Source organism: Sesamum indicum, linkage group LG8, assembly GCF_026168435.1.
Source record: "Sesamum indicum cultivar Baizhima isolate 11 linkage group LG8, ASM2616843v1, whole genome shotgun sequence".
Classification (NCBI taxonomy): domain Eukaryota; kingdom Viridiplantae; phylum Streptophyta; class Magnoliopsida; order Lamiales; family Pedaliaceae; genus Sesamum; species Sesamum indicum.
In genome coordinates, this window is record NC_142664.1 from 1838220 (window position 1) to 1859149 (window position 20930).

Below are 20930 nucleotides of genomic sequence, written 5' to 3' on the forward strand. Positions count from 1 at the left end.
AGGTTGATAAAGCTAATGTTAGGGCTTTCTTAAAAAATAAATTAGAATAAAAATAGAGAAAGCTTGTATTATCAGATGACAAACTGAATGCCAATATTATTGTTATAATATTGTCATGATAAAATCTCATGAAAATATTCTTGCAGATTTTCTAACGAGAGATGGAGACATTTGAAGCAAATTCTGTTATGCTGAGACTCAGGCACCTCCGAAAAAACCTCGAGGAGCTTGACAAGAAGTTCGGGCAGCTAGCGATGAATGCCCAAGTTGCCGGACAAATGCAACGAGCTGATCTAGACACAGTCCAGGTCACCATAAGGAGTTCTTATTAGCATCCACCTCACTATGGAACGATTTACGAGAACCAATTTGGAAGGCATCACCTTCGGGGATGACTTACGAGTTGAGGGAGCATGACCTTAAACATACCCTTAGAGTGCAAGGCTTTAGACCTGTAGCGTCGGATTCAAGTATCGATTGCACAAGCCATCACCAGACTCTGGTGAAACGGCATCAATTGGGCCACATGAAGTGCAAACTTCTGATAATTCAAGTCAACCCAACACCTCTAGGGTAAAGAGAGAGATAGATTAGCTTTAGGCAGATGACATGCACCTCTAAAGCTAATACTAGTTAGTTGATATCTTTTTCTTCTACTGATTAGGAGAAATACCAGCATATGTGGAAAAAATTAATTTTCTGCAAAGTAGTAAATCCAAGCAAGACCATCATTGAAATATTTGAAAAATATAACGGGGTCTGGATGTTAGAGCGGTCCAAACCAAAGGAGATTAGAGAACAGTATGAATTTGGAGCTCTCGCTTCAGTTCATACTATGCCATCGAGTTTTTTGAAAATTCCAAAACTTCCGTAGTGGATTATGGGCGGTCTTTGATTCATGGTAAAATAACCCCAACCTAAAGAGAGGCGATATTTTGGAGATAGCAGGAAGAAGGTATCATCTAGCATTTCATTTTATGAATTTGCAGACTAGACATGGTAACTTTCAACAAAATCAAAGCTGCCTTAGGAGAAGCTCTCATGGTATCAGCTATTAGTGAATATGATATCTCTACCAGAAGAGCTTGCGGATTATCGGTCTATCTCATTGAGATGGACAAAGTCAAGTATCCATTTAAAATTTTCTCAAACAAAGTGAATGGATCGTTCCTGTTAAATTCCATGACGGAAAATAGCACTGAGTTCGTAGAAAGCTTATTTAAGAAGAAGATGATGTTAATCTGGAAAAATAAGCTACCAACAACCGGAGCTACGAGGATGAAAACGTGCAACATGCTGCATGTTGGGCAATGGCATAATCATATATACCTTTGCTGTGAAAAATAAGAGAAGCCCCTGCTTGGAACAAAAATTCGGGTCACATAAAAAAAATTCGAACCAGACCAGGACAAGGGAAAGAGAAAGAATTTTTACAAAAAGAAATAAAAATTGAAGAATGTAAAAAATTAAGAATAAGACTGTCGGCAGAAAACATCAAAGACCAACAGTCAAAGCAGGAAAGCTAGCTAGCAATCACATGGCCGACAAGCCATTATGACCAATAGCTGGAAGATACGGCGATAATGAACGTAGTGACGTTATCAAAAAATAAGTTTGGAGTCCGGGTTTGAAGTCCACGGACGCTTATAAATAAGGAAGTAATGAAGCAGATGGGGATCATCAGAAAAAACTTCTCCAACTCTTCAAAACATAATATTCCAAGTTTTAAGTCTTTATATTTTCAAATTTCTTAGTTTATGGGTTTTCCCCAACAAGTCAAGATCTCTATCATATGAGAGGCTAAATAGTCGTCTCCTCCAACGGAGGAAGTAATATGTATGTAATATTCCATATATTTCTTCAATAAAAGTAAGGCTTTTATTCAACTTGTTTGTCCAAAATTCTATCAAATCCCTATATTGGAGTTCCTTTTACGCTCAAAGGTAGGAAACGAAATAGGTGTGCTGTTTGTTGTGAAGGAGTCAAGTGCCTTCGAACTATCTACTGCAATAGTGTGATTGGAGGAAGCCCATAAAATTGAGAAATTGAAATATCCGAGTACAAGGCGGTCAGAACAAGGTATGAATTTTATGAGGGCTTAATTTATCTAGGAAGCATGTTAGGCCTAATTTGAGCATAAGGGGTAAATTATTAAAGAAAAGCAAAAGAATTTGATTAAAGAACCAATACTGTTAAAATGTTGGAAATTTGGGACTATGATTAAGTATGACCGAGTTCGCTGTCAAAGCGCATGTGGTTCAATTTCTGTATGCAGGGGTCTTTTTGAACTTTATTATATATCACAAGGGGGGTAATTGATACTTTAATTTTTATTAGAATTTTTTTGAACTTTTCTATTATCATGGGGGGTCTCTGAATTTTTTTCAAAAATGAATAATGGAGTATTTTTTATCAAAACACGTATTAACAACTAAAATAAGTTATTTTAAAGTTCTCGTACTTAATAAATAGTATAGATATTAACATATCCGTTGCTCTCCTTTCTTTATTTCTTAATGGAATATTAGAAAATAGGATAGATTAACAACAAATGGAATATAAAATATTTACATTTTAAGAGCAAGATGTACTTTTTAATAAAAATAGTATAAATTTAATTCACATAAATAAAATATGTTATAATGAAAAATGAAATAGAGAGTGATATATATATATATATATATATATATATCATTTGAAATAATTAAGGGAAACCTAATTCATGCTTTTCTTTATACTAGTATATATGTTACACATCGAATGTGTGTGCATAGTAAAGTATAGATTTTACAAAAATATTATAATTTAAAAAAAACATATATTAATTAAATAAAAATACTAAAAAAATATAAGAAATTTATGAAAATTTATTGAAAAAATTAGATTTTTTTTAAAATAAGGATGTGAAGTTGAGAATAGATAAAATGGGAATTACAGAGAAAGAAAGAAATGGAGGTTAATAAAATATTTAAAATAAATTAATAAGTTAAATAATTGAAGACACCTGAAGGATACTTTTCAATTTTATAAAATATATATATATATATATATATATATATATTTGATAATTAGGGCATGCAAATTAAGCATTATAATTCCAATGCTACCCCTCAATTCCTTAATATTCTCACATTCAATCTCCTAAGCCAAATAGAGTGAAGAATCATATGAAAGAGATCAAATCTCTTTGGAGGTCCATTCATGACAAAATGCCTTTGCACTTCCCTCAACCTTTTATGCATCCTCAAATACTTCTCCTTAGGTATTCCCATCAATATCTTCTTCACATTAGGTATATCCTCCTCGGCCACCGCCACCGCGAACTCCTCCCACTTGAGCACGTCGCTCAGTGGAGGCACGTACCCCTTCGATATCAAGACGGGCACGCACTCTGCATAAATTGCCTCCACGACTCGTGGACTAGCAACCTCATATCCGCTAGGACAAAGGCAGAATTTGCTGTTCCTCAGCATCGATTCGTAGGAAATGTTTCTGGGGAGCTCATCATAGACTTGAACGTCGTGGTCTTTTCCCTTCCATTGTTTTAGTAGGATGCGCCTTATGTGGCCGTGTAATCGGCCTGCAAAGAAGGCCAGAATGGGGCGTTGTGAGGGCGGAGAGCCACCTAGAAGGCCACTCATGTCCCCCGTGTTGAGGTTGATTTCAGGCAATGATACATCTTTTAGAGGGTTGAAGCCTTCTGAAGTATTGGCATTACACAAAACCCTAATGGAATTACTGAACAGTTTTGGCACAGATTTAGTTGAGTATGGACCCTGAAAAGTTCAAATCCAAATCAAGAAAATTAACCATGATTTCCATCAAGAATAAAACACACAGATCCACTAGAACCAACTCATTTAATCAAGGGTAAATTACATTGACAACTCCTGAGTCAATTAGATCTAATATATATGACACAAACATCTCTTGCTTTTCGTAAAACTACAAGTACGTACCCACCATTAGGCTGTAATTGTAATTCACATCGACACATTTTCAGGAGAAAAAACTTACACCTACACCCGTAAGGTAAATTACGTCGACATCCCCTCAAAATTCCACTCAAAATTAATTAGGTACACTTATAATTTTGCAAAAGTGAAGAGATGTATATGATTAGACCTAATTTCGGGGATGAGTATGCAATTTAATTACCTTTTAATCAAACTGAGAATAAACTTCTAAAAAACCATAACTGAAGCTAAAAAATCAGGCCAAGGAAACATATAAGACCCTACCCAATCATGGCAAGAAAGCATGAAATGATCAGCCCCAAGACTTGAATTCCAGAAGGGATATCTGAAAGAGATAGTCTGTACATAATCAGCAACAACCCCAGCAATGGCTTTCCTGTCTCTGCTTCCAGCCTCATATAGATACTGAACCAACCCAACAACACTAAATGGCAAGAAAAACACATGTGCTTCCCTCGGATCGTTTGTCCGATAAAAACTTCCTCTCTCCAGTTCATAGATGAAATTCCCCTCTGTGGAGTATATACTCCTGCACGGTCCGTGGTGGAATATCGGTCTCTCTCCTTCTTCGTATACGTATATCTTGAACACTTTTTCCATTTCTTGATAGCTCCTTAAAAGTATCAAAAAACCTCAACCTAGGTTGTAATAAATCAAACATATATTCGATTAATTTAGAACAAGGAAACAACATTAAAATTTTGTAATAGTACCTCAGAAATGCAGTGGGATTCCTGTAAACAGGCCCTTGAGGAATATAGTCATCATCATCATCATCATCATGTTCTTGATCTGATGTTGAGTTGACGAGCTTACTTTGAGCAACATCTCTAATGGAAAACCGCGCTTTTGCTAGAACAGCTTCAGCTTTTTTTAATCTGTCTTGCTCTAGTTTCTTCTGTTCTTCATCGTCAAAATAATTTCAAGAACTTGATGAATCAGATGTCTCAATTTGAAATGAAACACACACACAATTGTAATTAAGATCTTACATAATTAGAAGGATCATGATGAACATGAGCTGCAGAATGTTGATGATCATGAGTCCGTGTGAAAGAGTAGTAGTTTTGAGGATTAAACAGTGCAAGGACAATGACTGAAACGAGAAGCAGCAAAGGGATGATGATTATTAGTACAACAACTGAAGAATGTGAAGGGCAGTGCAACTTGTGTTGAGACCACATTTCAACATCATCTCATCCTTTGATTCTAGCTAGGTTGTAATATATATATATGAACTAATTAATTTTATCAATTCAAGATTGCTTAAAGTTGAAGATTTCTGGATTAATTCTTAGTGAATTTATGGGCTCGTGATCCAATAACCATTTAAAGTCAAATTTTGATGCTTTAATTTTTCTTGGTGTGAGCCTGTGAGGAGCTCTACACTATTTTCCAGCTTAAGCTGCCCCATATGTAACTCGAAATAGGGACAAAACCCCTTCAAATTGGGGGGGGGGGGGGGGCACCTTTTATATATATTTTAAAAAAAATTCATCCAACCCCCTCCACCTCTTTAATCACACATTTTATGATTGATTTTCATATTTTACTCGTATGTTATCTATTTTGTCCTTACTTACTAACTGTAAAATAAAAACTATTCAACTAACATTTAGTTTCTCTCCATCTTCAACACGCCAAAGAATTAGATGTGTTGAGGTTGATGTTGGGACTTTATCTTCACAGTGAGCCTACAAAAAAAATACAATTATTACAATGGAATACAAATCAATAAAACAACGATTACAAATTAATAGGAACAGTGAGATACAACAACAATAATAAATAATTTCGGCTCAGGGAGCCAGATCAGATATGGGAACTAGGTCGGACAATGGGTGGATTGAGTCGGTGGGTCGGATCAGGCCTTTCATGTGATGGGTTGGGGTTGTAGGTTTCAGCCTATCAAATTTGGTTCTAGGACAATTTTCCAACAGTTGGAGAGAATAAAACAAGTGTTAGTTGAGTGTTTGAATTCTTATAATTAATAAATGAGGATAAAATAAACATCATCCAGGTCAAAATATGAAAATCAATTGCAAATACACGAATGCACAGAACAGAACAAATTATGCGGAGAGGGTTCATATATATCTTAGGGATAATTACACTCCTCTTCCTTGAAGTTTAGTGTAATTACACGAGATTCCTTGTGGTTTGGGAAGTTACATCTAGCACTCTTGAGGTTTGCTTATGTCTAACAAATAAGTCCATCCGTTAGTCAAAATTCACTGAATTTGGTGATATTAACAGAAAAATTGATGAAAACTGATATTTACTCTCGATTGACTTATTACTTATTTATTGTAGGTCAAACAATTTTTTTCGATCTAAACTACCCTTATAACAATGAAGATATACCTCCTTACATGTATTAACACGTGAAGACGTACGGGGATAATTTAATCTTAAAAAAGATTTATTTAACCTCCAGTGAGTCAGTATTAAGTCAATCGGAGGTAATATAGATATTTTTTTTAATTCTTTTGCTAATATCAATAAATTTAGTGAATTTTGACTAACAAATTGATTAATTTGTTAGATGAAAGCAAACTTCAGTTGTGCTAGATGTAATTTTTTAAACCACGTAAAATTTACATATAATTACACCAAATCTCAAGAGAGGGGAGTGTAATTATATCTATATATTATTCAGGCGCCTTTTAATTTATTTTGGAGGTAATTTGAATTTTTTATCCCCTTTTAATAATATGTTCATTATCATGACGTAGCATTATATAATAATTAAAGTTGATTGTTATCGTTAATTAGCATATTAATAAATAATGGTATTAATTATGCTCAATTCCAAGGCAAACGACAAGGTAACAAAAGATCATGTGGCACGAAAGTTATGGAGATTGGAGCTCCGTTAAGCCAACGATCCATTGCTCTATTTGTTTATGGAAACTGAGATTTTAAAAGGAAAAAAATATAATTTTAGTCCAATAATATATTATAGGGTTGATATTTTTGGCCATATTCAATTTTGAATTTATAAATTGAGAATTATAATTTAAAATATTATAGCATCTTTAGTTAGAATGTTGCCTGAAAATGGTAAATTCCTAAAAAATAACACGTGTTTGGCGTGTGACTCCTTTAGTTTGAATTTTTTTAAAAAAAATTCAATTAATTTTTGCTAATATAGCATTTTTGGCCGTGTGACATTCAAACTGAATGTGCCACAACCTCCATAATTATTGAATTAAAATTATAGTTCTTTTTACGTTCTTCATGCCACAGTAAAAGAAATAAAAAAATAATTAAAAAGTCTTAAATTAACTAAATCAATTTATCTTTTTTTCGCTAGATTTGGACTAAAGTGCCATTATGGTTTTAAATAATAAATTCCCATTCTAATTTTCAAATCAAATAGGACCGAAAATGACATTATCCTATAATTAGTGGACTAGATTGCATTTTATACTACTAAAGTCTTTTAATTTTCAATTTTAAATGAAATAAGATCAAATTATAAAACATCAACCTGAGAGCACTAATGAAACCCTAATTCAAAATAAATGAAGCGACTTTTATTTTTGGATAACTACACTCCCTTTTCTTGAGATTTGATATAATTACACGTAGATCTTCGGTGGTTTTAGAAATTATATTTAGCATCCCTAAAGTTTGCTTCTGTTAAGTTCCTCAGTTAGTCAAAATTTACTGAATTTGGTGATATTAAAATAAAAATTGAATGAAAATAATTTTTTTTGAACTAAACTACCCATATAACGATGAATATATGTTTTCTCACATGCATTAACACGTGAAGACGTACGAAGATAATTTGATCATAAAAAAAAATTATTTAACCTGTAGTGAGGCAGTATTAAGTCAATCGGGGTTTGGACTAACAAAGGGACTAATTTGTTAAACAAAAGCACACTTCAGGGGTGCTAGATGTTATTTTTCAAAACAAAGGGGTTTACGTATGATTACACTAAATCTTAGGGAGTAGAGTGGAACATTGAATTCACAACACAGTTGTAGGTTTTTGGTTATACACAGTCTCCTCATGATCATTTCCTTTTCCTCGAGATTACCTCTACTTGTTTTGTGGGATTGTTAGTTTATATTGATGATATATTGTTTTGATAGGGGATTCTACACACAAAATCGCCCTCAAAGATTACTTACACTCCTTATTCACCATAAAAGATTTGGGCCCTGCAAAGTATTTCTTGGGGTTAGAACTGGCTCGTTCACCTTATGGTTTGATTGTGTCCCAGCACAAATACCTCATTGATATTCTCACTGACATCAATTTATTAGATGCAAGAGCTGCATCCACACTACTGTCGCCTGGCCTCAAACTTCTGACAAATGAAGGTTCTCTTATGCCTGACCCTAGCACCTATAGACATTTGGTGGGTCGACTCCTGTACCTTGGTTTTACTAGGCCTGATGTTTCATTTGCAGTGCAGCAGCTCTCTCAATTACTCCAGCACCCTAGGTCCTCTCATTGGGATGCTGTTGACCATGTCCTTCGTTATCTCAGGGGCATCTCCTCTTTGGGCTTATTCTTTTCATCTAGCAACGATGCTTCTTGGGCTTCTTGCCCAGATTCCTGCTGCTCCATCACAGGCTACTACATCTTCTTGGGGTCCTCCCTCGTTTCATGGAAGACCAATAAGCAAGCGACCATCTCTCGCTCCTCCGCTGAGGCTGAGTACCACAATATGGGGACTGTTGTATGCGAGCTCTTATAGCTTTCCTTTCTCTTTGCGCACTCCATATCTCCTTCCTCTCACCTGTCCCTTTGTGGTGTGACAACCAGGTTGCCATTCACATTACTGCCGATCCAGTCTTCCATGAGCGCACTAAACATCTTGACATCGATTGTCACTTTGTCAAGGATCACTTCAAATCCGATTTCATTCTTCTTTCTCATGTTCGTGGTTGTGGGCAATTGGCTGATCTTTTCACTAAATCCTCCCCTGCTGTTGACTTTTCTCGTATGTTTGTCAAGCTGGTGGGTCCCCAAGCTCCACTTTGAGGGGGGATGTTATGATGTTGGGATACAGCAACACAATAGCTCCAATATGAAGCGAAATATACAGAGCAGCTGATGGATGAAGATGAACACTGGACGCTGAGCTGGATGCCACCATGGTGTTGAAATGAATCTTCCAATCCTTTAAGTTTTAAGTTGTGTCGCTTTATGTATTTTACGTTTTTATTAGTGAAAACACGTTGTTCTTAGTTAATTCTGTTTGGAGTTAGTTAGTGGTAGTTAGTTTTTCATTTTATCTTCTTCTTCTCCATTTGAAAGGAATTTGAAATTCATCTATATTTATCAAAACTTAGTTCTAAATTAAAATGGAAGGATTTGAAATCCTTTACATTTAGAATTATCCAAACATATCCAAAGAATTTGTTACGAAGGATTTCAAATCCTTCAATCCCAATGCAACCTTAATGAATTTCAAAAATTACAATAAACCCCCTAGATAATGGCCATTTCATCTATAAAAATTGTCGAAAATAGGTGCATAAGGTTATTTCTGAAAGTTACTGATATTTTTTTCACAAAATCCCACGGGGAAGGGTTGTTGAAGTGTTTAACGGACGTTAATATCAGAGGAATTGGGTTTTGCATGGATTTGCTCAATATTTTATTATTGTATTTGAATAAATATTAAACCGAAGTGGTGTAACTATAAAATATTAAAACTTTGAACAACAAAGTACCAATAATATTTAAAAACCTCAAGGGGTTTTGTTTAATTTATAATGAAGGGCAAATGAGTCAGTACATCTAGACCGTTAGGGTCTTTCAACAGCCGTTTAATGTCTAGGAAGGTAGAAAATGTGATTTCTTAAATCTGAGGGAGGAGTCTATACGTAATTAGATCAAATCTAAAAAATGACGCTATACCTATTCCTAGACAAAAATCGTCGTCAAGCATTGATTCTAAGATTCAACCTTCTCAACCAAAGAGAGTGAATCATCATATGGAACACATCGTATCTCTTAGGAGGATCGTTCACCACAAAGTGTCGTTGAACTTGTCTCACCCCCCTATGCAACGCTTTGTACTCATCCTCTCCTATTCCCATCAAAATCCTCTTCAGCTCTGGCAACTCCCTCACTGACACTTTGATCGAGAACTTATCCCAATCTAGGACATCACTGAATGGCAACACATAATTCTCAGATATCAAGACCGGCACGCACTCCGCGTATATAGCCTCCACAATCCTAGGACTCGCCACCTCGTACCCACTCGGGCACAAACAATACTTGCTCCTCTCCATCATTTCCTTGTAGGACAAGGGAGAATTTTCGGGTAGTCTTTCGTACACTTTAACGTCCGAGTCTTTGTCTTTCCAGTGTTGGAAGAGCACCGGCCTGATGCGGCCGTGTAATCGTCCCGCGAAGAATGCAAGAATTGTGCGGTTTGAGGATCCCGATGTCAGTCCAGTGAGATCTCCTGTTCGGAGATTAATCTCTGGAAATGATATATCTTTTCTAGGGTTGAAGAACTCCGAGGTATTGGCATTACACAACACTCGCATGGAGGTGAAGTATAGGTGGTGTTCGTACCATGTTGCTCGGGGCCCCTACATGCATGCATCAGTTAATATTCATAAATTTCGTATATATTAGGTATATATACACACTTAGTATACGGTATATGTATGTATGTACCCAGTCGTGGCATGAGAGCATGAAGTGATCGGCTCCAAGACTTCTGTTCCAGTACGGATACTTGGTGGATACTATATGGACATAATCGCCCACGACACGTTCAAGAACGCCCTTGTCACGTGTGACGGGGTCAAACAAGTGTTGTAAGATCATTACAACACTGAAAGGGAGGAAATAAACATGAGCTTCGTCAGCATCATACGTTCTGAACTGTGTGTTGGACTCAATTAACCCAAGAAAAATGCCTTCTGTGGAGTATATGTCCTTGGATGGACCATAGTGGAACAAAGGGGCTTCCCCTTCTTCATAGACATATATCTTGAACATCTTTTCCATTAGCATATAACTCCTACACATCGAAACAAAATATACATATAAACATATCATAATTTTGGAGGTCAAAAATTTTCACTTTGAGGATTAATTCAGGGCCTATCAGCATACCATAATCACGGGGTGTTTGCAAATATTTAAAATATATAATTTATTATTGAAAATTATTTAAAAATATTTTTTAAAGTGAATTATATTGATATTTTTTAAAATTAGATCTAATTACACAAAACACTCTCTGTCATTTGTAAAATTACTAGTACATATTTTGAGGTTATAGTTTAATTACAAATGCACCCCTCTTCAATACTGAAAACTTTACGTAAACACCTTCAAGGGGTGGACTTGTAATCTTATAAGAGTAAGGGTATTTGTGTAATTAAACCTAATCTTAGAGGAGTTCCCTAATCTTGGTGTAATTATATATAAATCCCGTGGTTTGAAAAATTACATTAAGATTCAAATATAATTTTTCAAATCACAGGGACCTATATATAATTACACCAAACATTTGAGAAGGATGGTGTATCCTTAAATATCAAGTTATTTTCTCGGGAAAAGTATTATTTTAGTCCGCTAAGTATGTCTAATTTTAATTTTAGTCCGCTAAGTATGTCTAATTTTAATTTTAGTCCGATAACTATGTCCATTTTTTTTTAGGTCCAGTAACTTACGCAATTGCTTATTTTTAGTCATCTGGTAGATTTTTGGACAATTTTACCCCTATGCAACTTTGAAAGGCAGTTTTAGTCTATATGCACTCATATGGGTAAAATTATCCGAAAATTTGCCAGAGGACTAAAAGTAAGCAATTTCGTAAGTTACTGGACCTAAACAAAAATGAACATAATTATCGGACTAAAATTAAAATTAGGCATACTTAACGAATTAAAATAATACTTTTTCCTATTTTCTCAAACACTCTAACTTTTGTTCACAAACACTCCCTGCTTAACTTATAATTTTATCTAATAACAACTTATTTCCACCATGAAAGCAGAAGCTATTGAACCACCCTTAAATCTCATTGTCCATGTGGCATGATTTTCCAATTTAGTATATTTATACAATTAATTAATATAAAAAATTAAGTTCATACTGTGATATTTAGTATTGATTTTGTTTAATTATAATTTTACTAAACTACCACAAATAAGAACCTGAAACAAAAAAAAGTATAAAAAAAAATACTAATTCTAGGACTAAAGAATCTTTAATTAAGGGCATGTGATGGTAATTAATGTGTTATTGAAGAACAAATTGGTATTAATTATCCTGACAGACACTGATGAGATCCAGATGTGCTGCTCTTAATAAATTACACATATATATATATATCATCAATTACTAAGCAACTAATATTAATTAAAGAATTAAACAAAACTGGACTTGGGTATTATTGAATTACTACCAAAATTAAATTTGTTATTTCCCTACATTAATTACAAATCACTACAATTAAAAAAAAAGATAATTACTCTCCTCTCGCCTAAGATTTGGTATAATTACACGTAGACTCCCTATGGTTTGAAAAATTTATCTGACATCCCTAAGGTATGCTTCCGTCTAACAAATAAGTCCCCCGTTAATCAAAATTCATCGAATTTGCTGATATTAGCAAAAAAATTATCACTAAAAAATGGGATAATTACATTCTCCTCCCTAAAAATTTAGTGTAATTACACGTAAACCCCTTGTAGTTTGGAGAATTACATCTAGCACTCTTGAGATTTACTTTCGTCTAACAAATAAGTCCCTCCGTTAGTCACAATTTCCTAAATTTGTTGATATTAACATAAAGCTTGAATGAAAATTGATATTTAACCTCGATTGGCTTATTACTGATTTATTATAGGTCAAATAATTTTTTTTGAACTGAACTACATCTATAACGGTGAAATATACATCCTCACATGTATTAACGCGTGAAGACGTATGAGGATAATTTGGTCATAAGAAGATTTATTTGATCTGTAATAAGTCAATGTGAGTAAATATAAATTTTTTAATGGAGGAACTTATTTGTCAGATGGAAGCAAACCTCAGTGGTGCTAAATGTAATTTCTCAAACCACAGGAATTGTACGTGTAATTATACCAAACCTCAGGGGAAGGGAGTGTAATTATCCCTTAAAAAATTGATATTTTCTACCACGATATCAAATAAAATCAATACAAAAACTCAAACATTGATTATGATGAATCAACATTGTCATCATTTTAGATATGAGCAAAAACATATAATTCATCATATATATAATAATTAATTTTTATTAAATCAAGAAATTGGTACCTTTGAAAGACATAAGCGTTCCTATAGATATCTCCTCGAGGAACATAATCTGTGTCCTGCGCAAGTGGAGGTGAATAGCGACTTTTGAGAATCGCGTCTTTAATGAACGCTCTGGCCTTGCTAAGACCGGCTTCGATCCTTTCCATCTTTTTATCATCTCTTCTTGATATGATACTTTTCTGATTCAACTCCTCCACCAAATGTGCCACTGCCTTTTGCATTTTCGCATTCTGCACCATAAAGTTTATGTAACTGATGATGTCGGAATCAAACATGAATAACTACCTACCTACACAATCATAAATATGTCCCATAATCATAACTTTTATTTTTTAAAAACTTTAAACTCTCCACTCGATGGATATCCCCACTATAACCCTCTAAACAGCCGATGAGGCGACGAAGTTGAGGTCCTATAACTTTAAGTTAACCCTCTGATCAAGAATATTGCGTCAACGAAATCCTACAACTCCGACATATATTTATGAATCGATGCATTGCTACCCTATTTTCTAAACATATATCGAAAAGCTATAAAGAGGGCTTTCCCATGTAATTCTTACCAACCAACTTGTCGACTTTGGACCTGATTCTACACTTAGAACATCTTCAAAACTTACCTAAATTCAGACTCAAATCTAATTTCAGAGACTTTGGATTGGGTATTAAATGTAATTTTTGAAACTATAAGTGGTTTACGTATAATTACAGCAAAATTTAGGAAAAGATGGTATAATTATTCCTAATTTTAATGGACCCTCATTAAAATCCGAGAAACAATCAAAAGAAAAAGAGAAACACAAATTAAAATGCAAAAATGAAAAAGAAACACAAAGTGATAATGAAGAGTACTTATACACTGAATGTAGGGTACATGGCCATCTTAGGGTTCATGGACGGCGGCGGCGGCGGCGTCGGAGGGCGGCGGAAGGAGGAGAAGAGAGAAAAGAAGGAGGAGGAAGAAGGGGTCCAGGCCCAGGGGGAAGATGAGAAGAAATGATGAGGAGAAGAGAAATGGTTGGATCCATAATATGTGAAGAGAGTGAAGAAGAGAAGAAGAGATAAAGAAAAAAAAGCAAAGAAATCAATGCATGATGAATAAGGTTTTTTGGTGACTCTGTACAGCCCTTCAATATTATTGTTATTAGTGCCCCTCATTGGGGTTATGTACTGTGTGTACTGTGTGTTTCAAAGGTAGACGAAAACACCACCTATATATGTATCTATGTGTGTATATATATACACACACACATATGGCCATGTTTTGGAGAGTGAAATCCAAGGTGGTCGGCATTTAATAGGAGCTTCATATATATATATAGGATGTTGTTGACTCATTATTTTTCGAGATTTCTTAGGTTTTCAACTTCAGTTTCTGGATATTAATTACGACCCCATAAATACTATATATATATATATATATAGTGCAATTAATATTGATATAATATATGTACTTTTTTACATCGTTTGATATGAAATATCTAATATAAAATTAGGTGTGTATATATTTACAAATGAGGTGTAAAATAAATGGTATTGATGCGTAAAGGAGTCCAGTACGTAGCACTATAATGATCGAAGAATTTTCATAAAAATTTTAAAATTAACTTGCAAAATAAGAGTTAACATTTGATCCTTAACTTGCAAAATTATTTTTGTCACGGCCGGCAAAATTTGTAACGGCTCTTCGGAAAAATGTGAACCCGTTATAAAGACTGTGTAAAAAATCGGTTGAAAGTGTATGTATAGGAAGTGTTACAAAAGTCGTGTGAATGTGGATGGTTTCTTTTATCAGATTGTATTATAAAAGCTGTTCCAAATTTTTTTAATGACTCCTCCTCGCTCTTCGTTTACCCGAAACCCTAACCACTACTCAGGAGGTGTACTTTTTTACCCTTCCTCTGTTCTAGTTTTCAGATAGCCACCTGCGGGAACAGACGATTACCCATATCACAAACAATAATGTGTGCGTCTATGTGCGTGTGAGTGGGAAACACTACTATTTCCCTTCTAGGCCAGGCCAAAAAAATGTTAAGACTACCAACGCTTTATGAATATGAGGCTACATAGTTTAGTGTTTTGTAATGAAATATTTCAAAATTTACAATATTTTATAAGTAAAAATTTACTTTCTTTTTAATGATTCCTCCTCCCTCTCCCTTTACCCGAAACCCTGAGCATTGCTCAGGAGGTGTACCTTTTGTGTGTCCTTTGTTCTAGTTTTCAGATAGCCACCTAGCAAACCGACGATTACCCTTCTCACAAACAATAGTGTGTGCGTCTGTGTGCGTGTGAGTGGGAAACACTACTATTCCCCTTCCAGGCCAAGCCAAGCCAGGCCAAAAAAAATTTAGACTACCAAAGCTTTATGAGTATAAAGCTTCATAATCTACTATTTTATAATGAAATATTTTAAATTTGTAATATTTTATAGATAAAAGTTTAATTTGTTTTTAGAAAAAAATAATTTAGTTGGAAAGGTCAAATATTAACCAAACTGTTACAATAATCGATCCAATTTATGGCGAAAAACTTTTATTTATAAAATATTATAAATTTGAATTTAGAAAATAATAATTTAGTTGGAAAGGCCAAATATTAACCAAACTGTTACAATAGTCTTTCCAATTTCTGGTGGAAAACTTTTGGCCCCATCATGAAAAATGGAGCATGTTGAATTTTTGTACTATACATGATTTAACAGGCCGTTACAAAGGCCGATACACCTAAAATTAATGACAACAAAATGAAAAAGTCTGGGGGGAATTATTCATTTAATTGGTTGTTACAAAAACTATCCCAAAAGCCTTTACAAAGCCTAAAACATTTGAACCGTTTAAAAAATCGTTACAACCCTTGATCTATTTCAACAATTCATGTTTGCAGTTACAATGTCTTAAATTTAGGCACCTGATTCATACCAAATTTAAATATATACAAGAATGTATCCATTAGATCATATCAGATGGTATGATTTAAAATCAATATGGTCTGATTCAACAATACATCGTCTTGAATGATTACTCTTATGTTCCAGGTACGACATCTCGACATATGTATATCCAATAAGGATAAAATTTTGGCAAATGTATTCTTTTGTAAATAGGATCATATCTAACTGTTTGATTTGAATTTTGACGGCCCAATTAACCCATGCAGTTCATTGATGTAAGATGATAGTTACATCAACGTACTAATATTTATGAATATACAAATTTATTACATACTGTGAAAATGTATAAATGTTAGTGATAATTTTTTTTTAATGTATTTTAATTGTATTATTCCACATAATGGATACTTTTCTACAACATTACATTATTTAGTACGGAATTTTTTTGTATACTTTAATAAAAAATAATTAATTATTTGGAATACCCTTTGTAACGACTTTTCGAACGCGTAGGAGCAACACGACATCGATTTATAATTTTGGATTACACTTTGCAATAGCTTTTTTACACGGTTTCAATACGATGTCGTTTATGGTAATACAAATATCATATGTTGCAACTCAATTTGTAATGGCTTTATACACAATTAGTTATTGTAATTCATTTAGACACGGCCTATCACTTATTGTAATACCCTTTATACTAGTTTTTGAAACAGGCATCACTGTTTCAAGAAAAAATATATATAATCAATATTTAGTAGATTTTCCCCTTTCCTCCCTCACTCTCTTCTGTCACTCTGTTTGCCCCAATCACTCTCTCTCTCTCGATGTCTGTCTCCCCTAGCCCCCACCCCGAGCCCCCAATCCCCCTCCACGCGCCACCTTTGTCTGCCCCACCAACCCCTCCCCATTTTAACAGGTAAGTCTCTTTTTTTTTTTTTTTTCTCATTTTGTTGGATTTTTTTGAAATATGAAATTCTTAATAATGTAATACGAAATTTTTAATGATTTATGCAATATTCTGTAATTTTAATAATTTTTATAATTTTTTTTAATTTTCAGTAATTTAGGATAATTTTTCTATAATTTCTGTAATTTTATGTATTTTAAGTAATTCTCATAATTTAAAGGTAAGAATAATATTTATTTTTAAGTAATACTTACATTTTTTTTAATATTTATATTTTTTTAATATATGAAATTTGCAATTATCTTACTGGTGAGACTACGACGACGAGTCGATATTCAAGGTCGTCAAATCGCAGGCGGATAAGTTCCTGTCGAAGCGGTTCGTCGATGCCTGAAATCAGTTAGCCCGATTGTTGTGGCTGGCCTAGGAGATCTGACGCCAACTTCTGGTGTACTCGACGATCCCAAAATTTCAGGCATAGTAGACGAAGGACAAGGTCAACCGGACCCAGCTACTGCCGTCTACCGCGGGGTCGTCCTCCATTGGGGCCCACAAGTGTAAAATGGCAAGTATTTTAACCTATAGTATTAATTTAATTTAATTTTTTAAATTTCTAATTATTTCTTTACATGATTTTTTAACATGAGACACAACTTGGACGTTCCGTCAAATAGATGGAGGAATTTGAGAAGTACTTCAAAAGGAAAGAGGACGGTCAATGGAGCGGCCCAAAAGCAACAGAAGTCGCGGTAAGTATAAAAAATAATTTAATTTTGGAGTTTAAAATTATTTTTTTTAAATCTAATCATTTAATATGCTCTATGAAGTTGTTCCTGAAGATGATGGAGGAAAGCTAGAACCAGCAAAACAGTAATCAAGACCTTCCATTGTCATTTCAAGGTTCGGTGGCCCCGAACGAGCAACAGGTGCGCATGTCAGCAACGAGCAGTCGGAATAGGGACTGAGTATTCGGTCTCGACTCCAAGGCCCACCAAACTGTTGCTGGACCATCACAACCCAGCGGGTCCACTATTCCATTGCCCTTGCCACCATAACCGCTGCACCCCGACCTTGATGATTAGGTAATGAGGTTCGAGGAGTGGACGCGATGGATGGATCCCACCTGGCCCGATTCTCCAGCGCCCCAGCCTTTAGGTGATCCTCTGGTAACCGATGAAGAACCCCACTATCAAAGGGGGAGCTAATTTAGATTAAAAAAAATTATTTGTATAAATACAATTTTTAAACAATACTTTTATTTTTATAATTAAATTATTTTTACTTTTTTGTTATATTATATGTTTTTTATGTAATATTGCACATTTAAGAATTTAAGACTTCCTAGATATAACAACAAAATTAATAATTTATTTTTAAAAAAATAAATATTAAAATAGATTAAAAAAATTAAATATTATAAAAAAATATTTTTTGTCATTGTTTTTTGTAGCAGCTTCGGGAATAAGAATTGCGGTCCTAGAATCACAAAAGTAATTACAAAAATCGTGTAAAAGATAGTTATCATTTTTGAAAATGACTGTCGAAAAAGTCGTTACTAAAGCAATATAAAATAGTAACAAATGCATATGCAAAATGAAAACCAACATACTCATGTGGATTCACAAAGCCCATTACAAAAATTGTTGAAAAAATAAATATAAAACTCGATACAACAACCATTACAACATAATACAAGGCTGTTACAAAAAGTATTCCAACAATTGATCCAACATTCAAACACAATCATACCTAAAAGTGTCACAAATGTTGTTTCATTAACAATTAAATCAAATTTAATCTGATCGTTCCAAAAACAGGTCTAAATGCATGTTAAATAATTGGTCTACTCTTATAACGGTCTTCCATGGCCGTTAAAAAGACCGTTACGAATTGTAATTACTGCAAAGCAAGCCATTGCAAATATTTTGTAACGCCCAAAAATGCTGCAGTAGGGAGTGTCGTAACAAAGACAGTTACAACTTCTAAAAGTTGTTCCAAATTAATAATTTGACAGTTACTATAAAATGATTTTTTTGTTAGTGCTTGCTAAATTCGTTAGGCGGTAAATTTCAAAACAATTTGTTGTCGAATTCATTATTTAATAAACTTCTTGTATTAAATAATATCAATTAACAATAAAAATGTTATTTGTTAATTAGGTCAAAATTATTTTAGCAACCAGTTTTTTCCTAACTATTGAATTATTTTCTCTAAATATTTGTAATAATCAATCTGCAGATGTACATTTGAATATTACTTTTTAGATAAATATTAATTAATTAGAGCTCGAATAAATATAAAATAATATAATAATAAGAAAGACAAGGACATTAATGTATCATCAAACACGGAGTGATAGATTTTTGGAAGGTCCGCCAATGACACCATTTCAAGACACAACTATTAATTAATTAATCAAATTAATAAAATAAACATGCCGTCTTGTCAAAGGCATTTATTAAATTAATAAACTCATAACTATATGATAAGAATAAAATACAATTTGTAATTTGAACTATTTTTAATAAATATTTATTCTCAATATATATTTTTAGATTTTACACATTAAATTATCACTAAATTATTTTTAATTAATTTTTTTAATAATTGAAGAATTTAAATTAAAAGTTGAGTATAAATTAATATATATATATATAATAGATACATAACAAATATAATATAACCAATGACTCATATGCTTTTTAAAAGAAATCGATATATATATATATATATATATATATGCTTAACCAAAATTAAATGTTTTTAGAAATAAATAAATAACTATATTTTATTATATTTTTTAAAGAAAATATATTAAAAAAAAACTTATGTGTAATTACTCATTTTTATCTGAAAGAATAAATAGTTAATAACTTAATATTATTACCAATTTAACAAAAACTTTATCATGAAAAATTTGTATTATTATTGTACTCATTCATTACTTAATTTTGAGTTTGTAAAATATATTAAAAATTTGAACTATTTAACTCATTAATTATATTTTATTTTTTTATGGCTAAAAGAGAATTTTTTTATATAATATAAAAACAATATTATCCAAAAATTTAACTATAAGGAGTTAGTGTTACATTTGTTAATTTAGGAGAGTAAATATTACATAAAAAATAGTTCAGAGAAATAAATTGTAATTTATCCTAATTTAACAATAATTAATAAAGAGTAAATTATATTGACACCTTCAAGATACGTCTAATTACAAAAATATTATCTCGAAAAATTGTAATTTTTTTTTTCTTAAGGTTGTAGTTATAACAATTACACTTCCTATTTAATAGCAAAATTTTAGAAAAATTATCTCAAAAAATATATATGTAATTCTATAAAAATAAAATAAGCTTCTATAATTAGGTCTAATAATAATTATTTCCCCTAATAATAATATGAATTAATAGGATTGTGAATTGAGTTGGACAGATTCAAAATCTATTTTATATATTTTAAGTTGATAGGTCAACTTAGACTTGAATAGAGCTGTGCAGTGTCTCCAATCTTGTATCTATATCAAAAGAATGGTTAATTATAATTTATTTTTCAAATTATGCTCATTTTTATATTGTATTATTTATTTTTTAGTATCAATTTATTATATTAATTTTATATTATTTTATAATTGATTTTCCTGACAAAAAAACATCACATACAGTGTACATGTAATATTTTTTTTATAGAAAAATCACAAAATAATGGTCAGAAGTCATATGTGGCAAATTGCAAATGTTACAAAGTTGAGATTGTAAGTTGACAAAAATATTCCTCTGTTGCCAAGTGGTTTCAAGGGCATGATAAAATATAATATTATGATGACGATGAGTCAGCCAATGTGCCTTGCTCTTTTGT

General features: G+C 32.9%; 2 protein-coding genes across 4 annotated transcripts; both read right to left on the reverse strand.

Annotated features, from left to right (window-relative positions):
- Nucleotides 1-3086: 3086 nt before the first annotated feature.
- On the reverse strand, nucleotides 3087-5165 carry LOC105167572 (putative glycosyltransferase At5g03795). 2 transcript variants are annotated; one of them, XM_020696365.2, is made up of 4 exons: nucleotides 4970-5165; nucleotides 4691-4875; nucleotides 4242-4590; nucleotides 3087-3776 (listed from the first exon to the last, which is right to left on the reverse strand). In XM_020696365.2, exons 1-4 carry the CDS (start codon nucleotides 5159-5161, stop codon nucleotides 3111-3113), a joined length of 1392 nt encoding a protein of 463 aa, XP_020552024.2. In that variant the 5' UTR covers nucleotides 5162-5165; the 3' UTR covers nucleotides 3087-3110. The 2 variants fall into 2 exon arrangements, with proteins under 2 accessions (XP_020552024.2, XP_020552022.1); XM_020696363.2 differs by lacking the exon at nucleotides 4970-5165 and having other exon boundaries at nucleotides 4242-4615; nucleotides 4691-4800.
- Nucleotides 5166-9680: 4515 nt separating this feature from the next.
- On the reverse strand, nucleotides 9681-14528 carry LOC105167413 (putative glycosyltransferase At3g07620). Of its 2 annotated transcripts, none has more exons than XM_011087118.3 (4): nucleotides 14122-14528; nucleotides 13264-13493; nucleotides 10639-10987; nucleotides 9681-10550 (listed from the first exon to the last, which is right to left on the reverse strand). In XM_011087118.3, exons 1-4 carry the CDS (start codon nucleotides 14419-14421, stop codon nucleotides 9888-9890), a joined length of 1542 nt encoding a protein of 513 aa, XP_011085420.1. In that variant the 5' UTR covers nucleotides 14422-14528; the 3' UTR covers nucleotides 9681-9887. The 2 variants fall into 2 exon arrangements, with proteins under 2 accessions (XP_011085420.1, XP_011085421.1); XM_011087119.3 differs by having other exon boundaries at nucleotides 14116-14257.
- Between the last annotated feature and the right edge of the window lie 6402 nt (nucleotides 14529-20930).

Excerpts from the sequence above, each read along its gene's own strand:
- LOC105167413 (XM_011087118.3), bottom strand. The coding sequence starts at position 14,421 with ATGAGGGGCACTAATAACAATAATATTGAAGGGCTGTACAGAGTCACC. Across the intron at positions 13,494-14,121 it reads CCATGTACCCTACATTCAGT|AATGCGAAAATGCAAAAGGC; the intron begins GTATAAGTACTC and ends TTTATGGTGCAG. Across the intron at positions 10,551-10,638 it reads TGCTCTCATGCCACGACTGG|GGGCCCCGAGCAACATGGTA; the intron begins GTACATACATAC and ends GCATGCATGTAG.
- LOC105167572 (XM_020696365.2), bottom strand. The coding sequence starts at position 5,161 with ATGTGGTCTCAACACAAGTTGCACTGCCCTTCACATTCTTCAGTTGTT. Across the intron at positions 4,876-4,969 it reads ATCATGATCCTTCTAATTAT|AAGAAACTAGAGCAAGACAG; the intron begins GTAAGATCTTAA and ends GATGAAGAACAG. Across the intron at positions 4,591-4,690 it reads AATCCCACTGCATTTCTGAG|GAGCTATCAAGAAATGGAAA; the intron begins GTACTATTACAA and ends GATACTTTTAAG.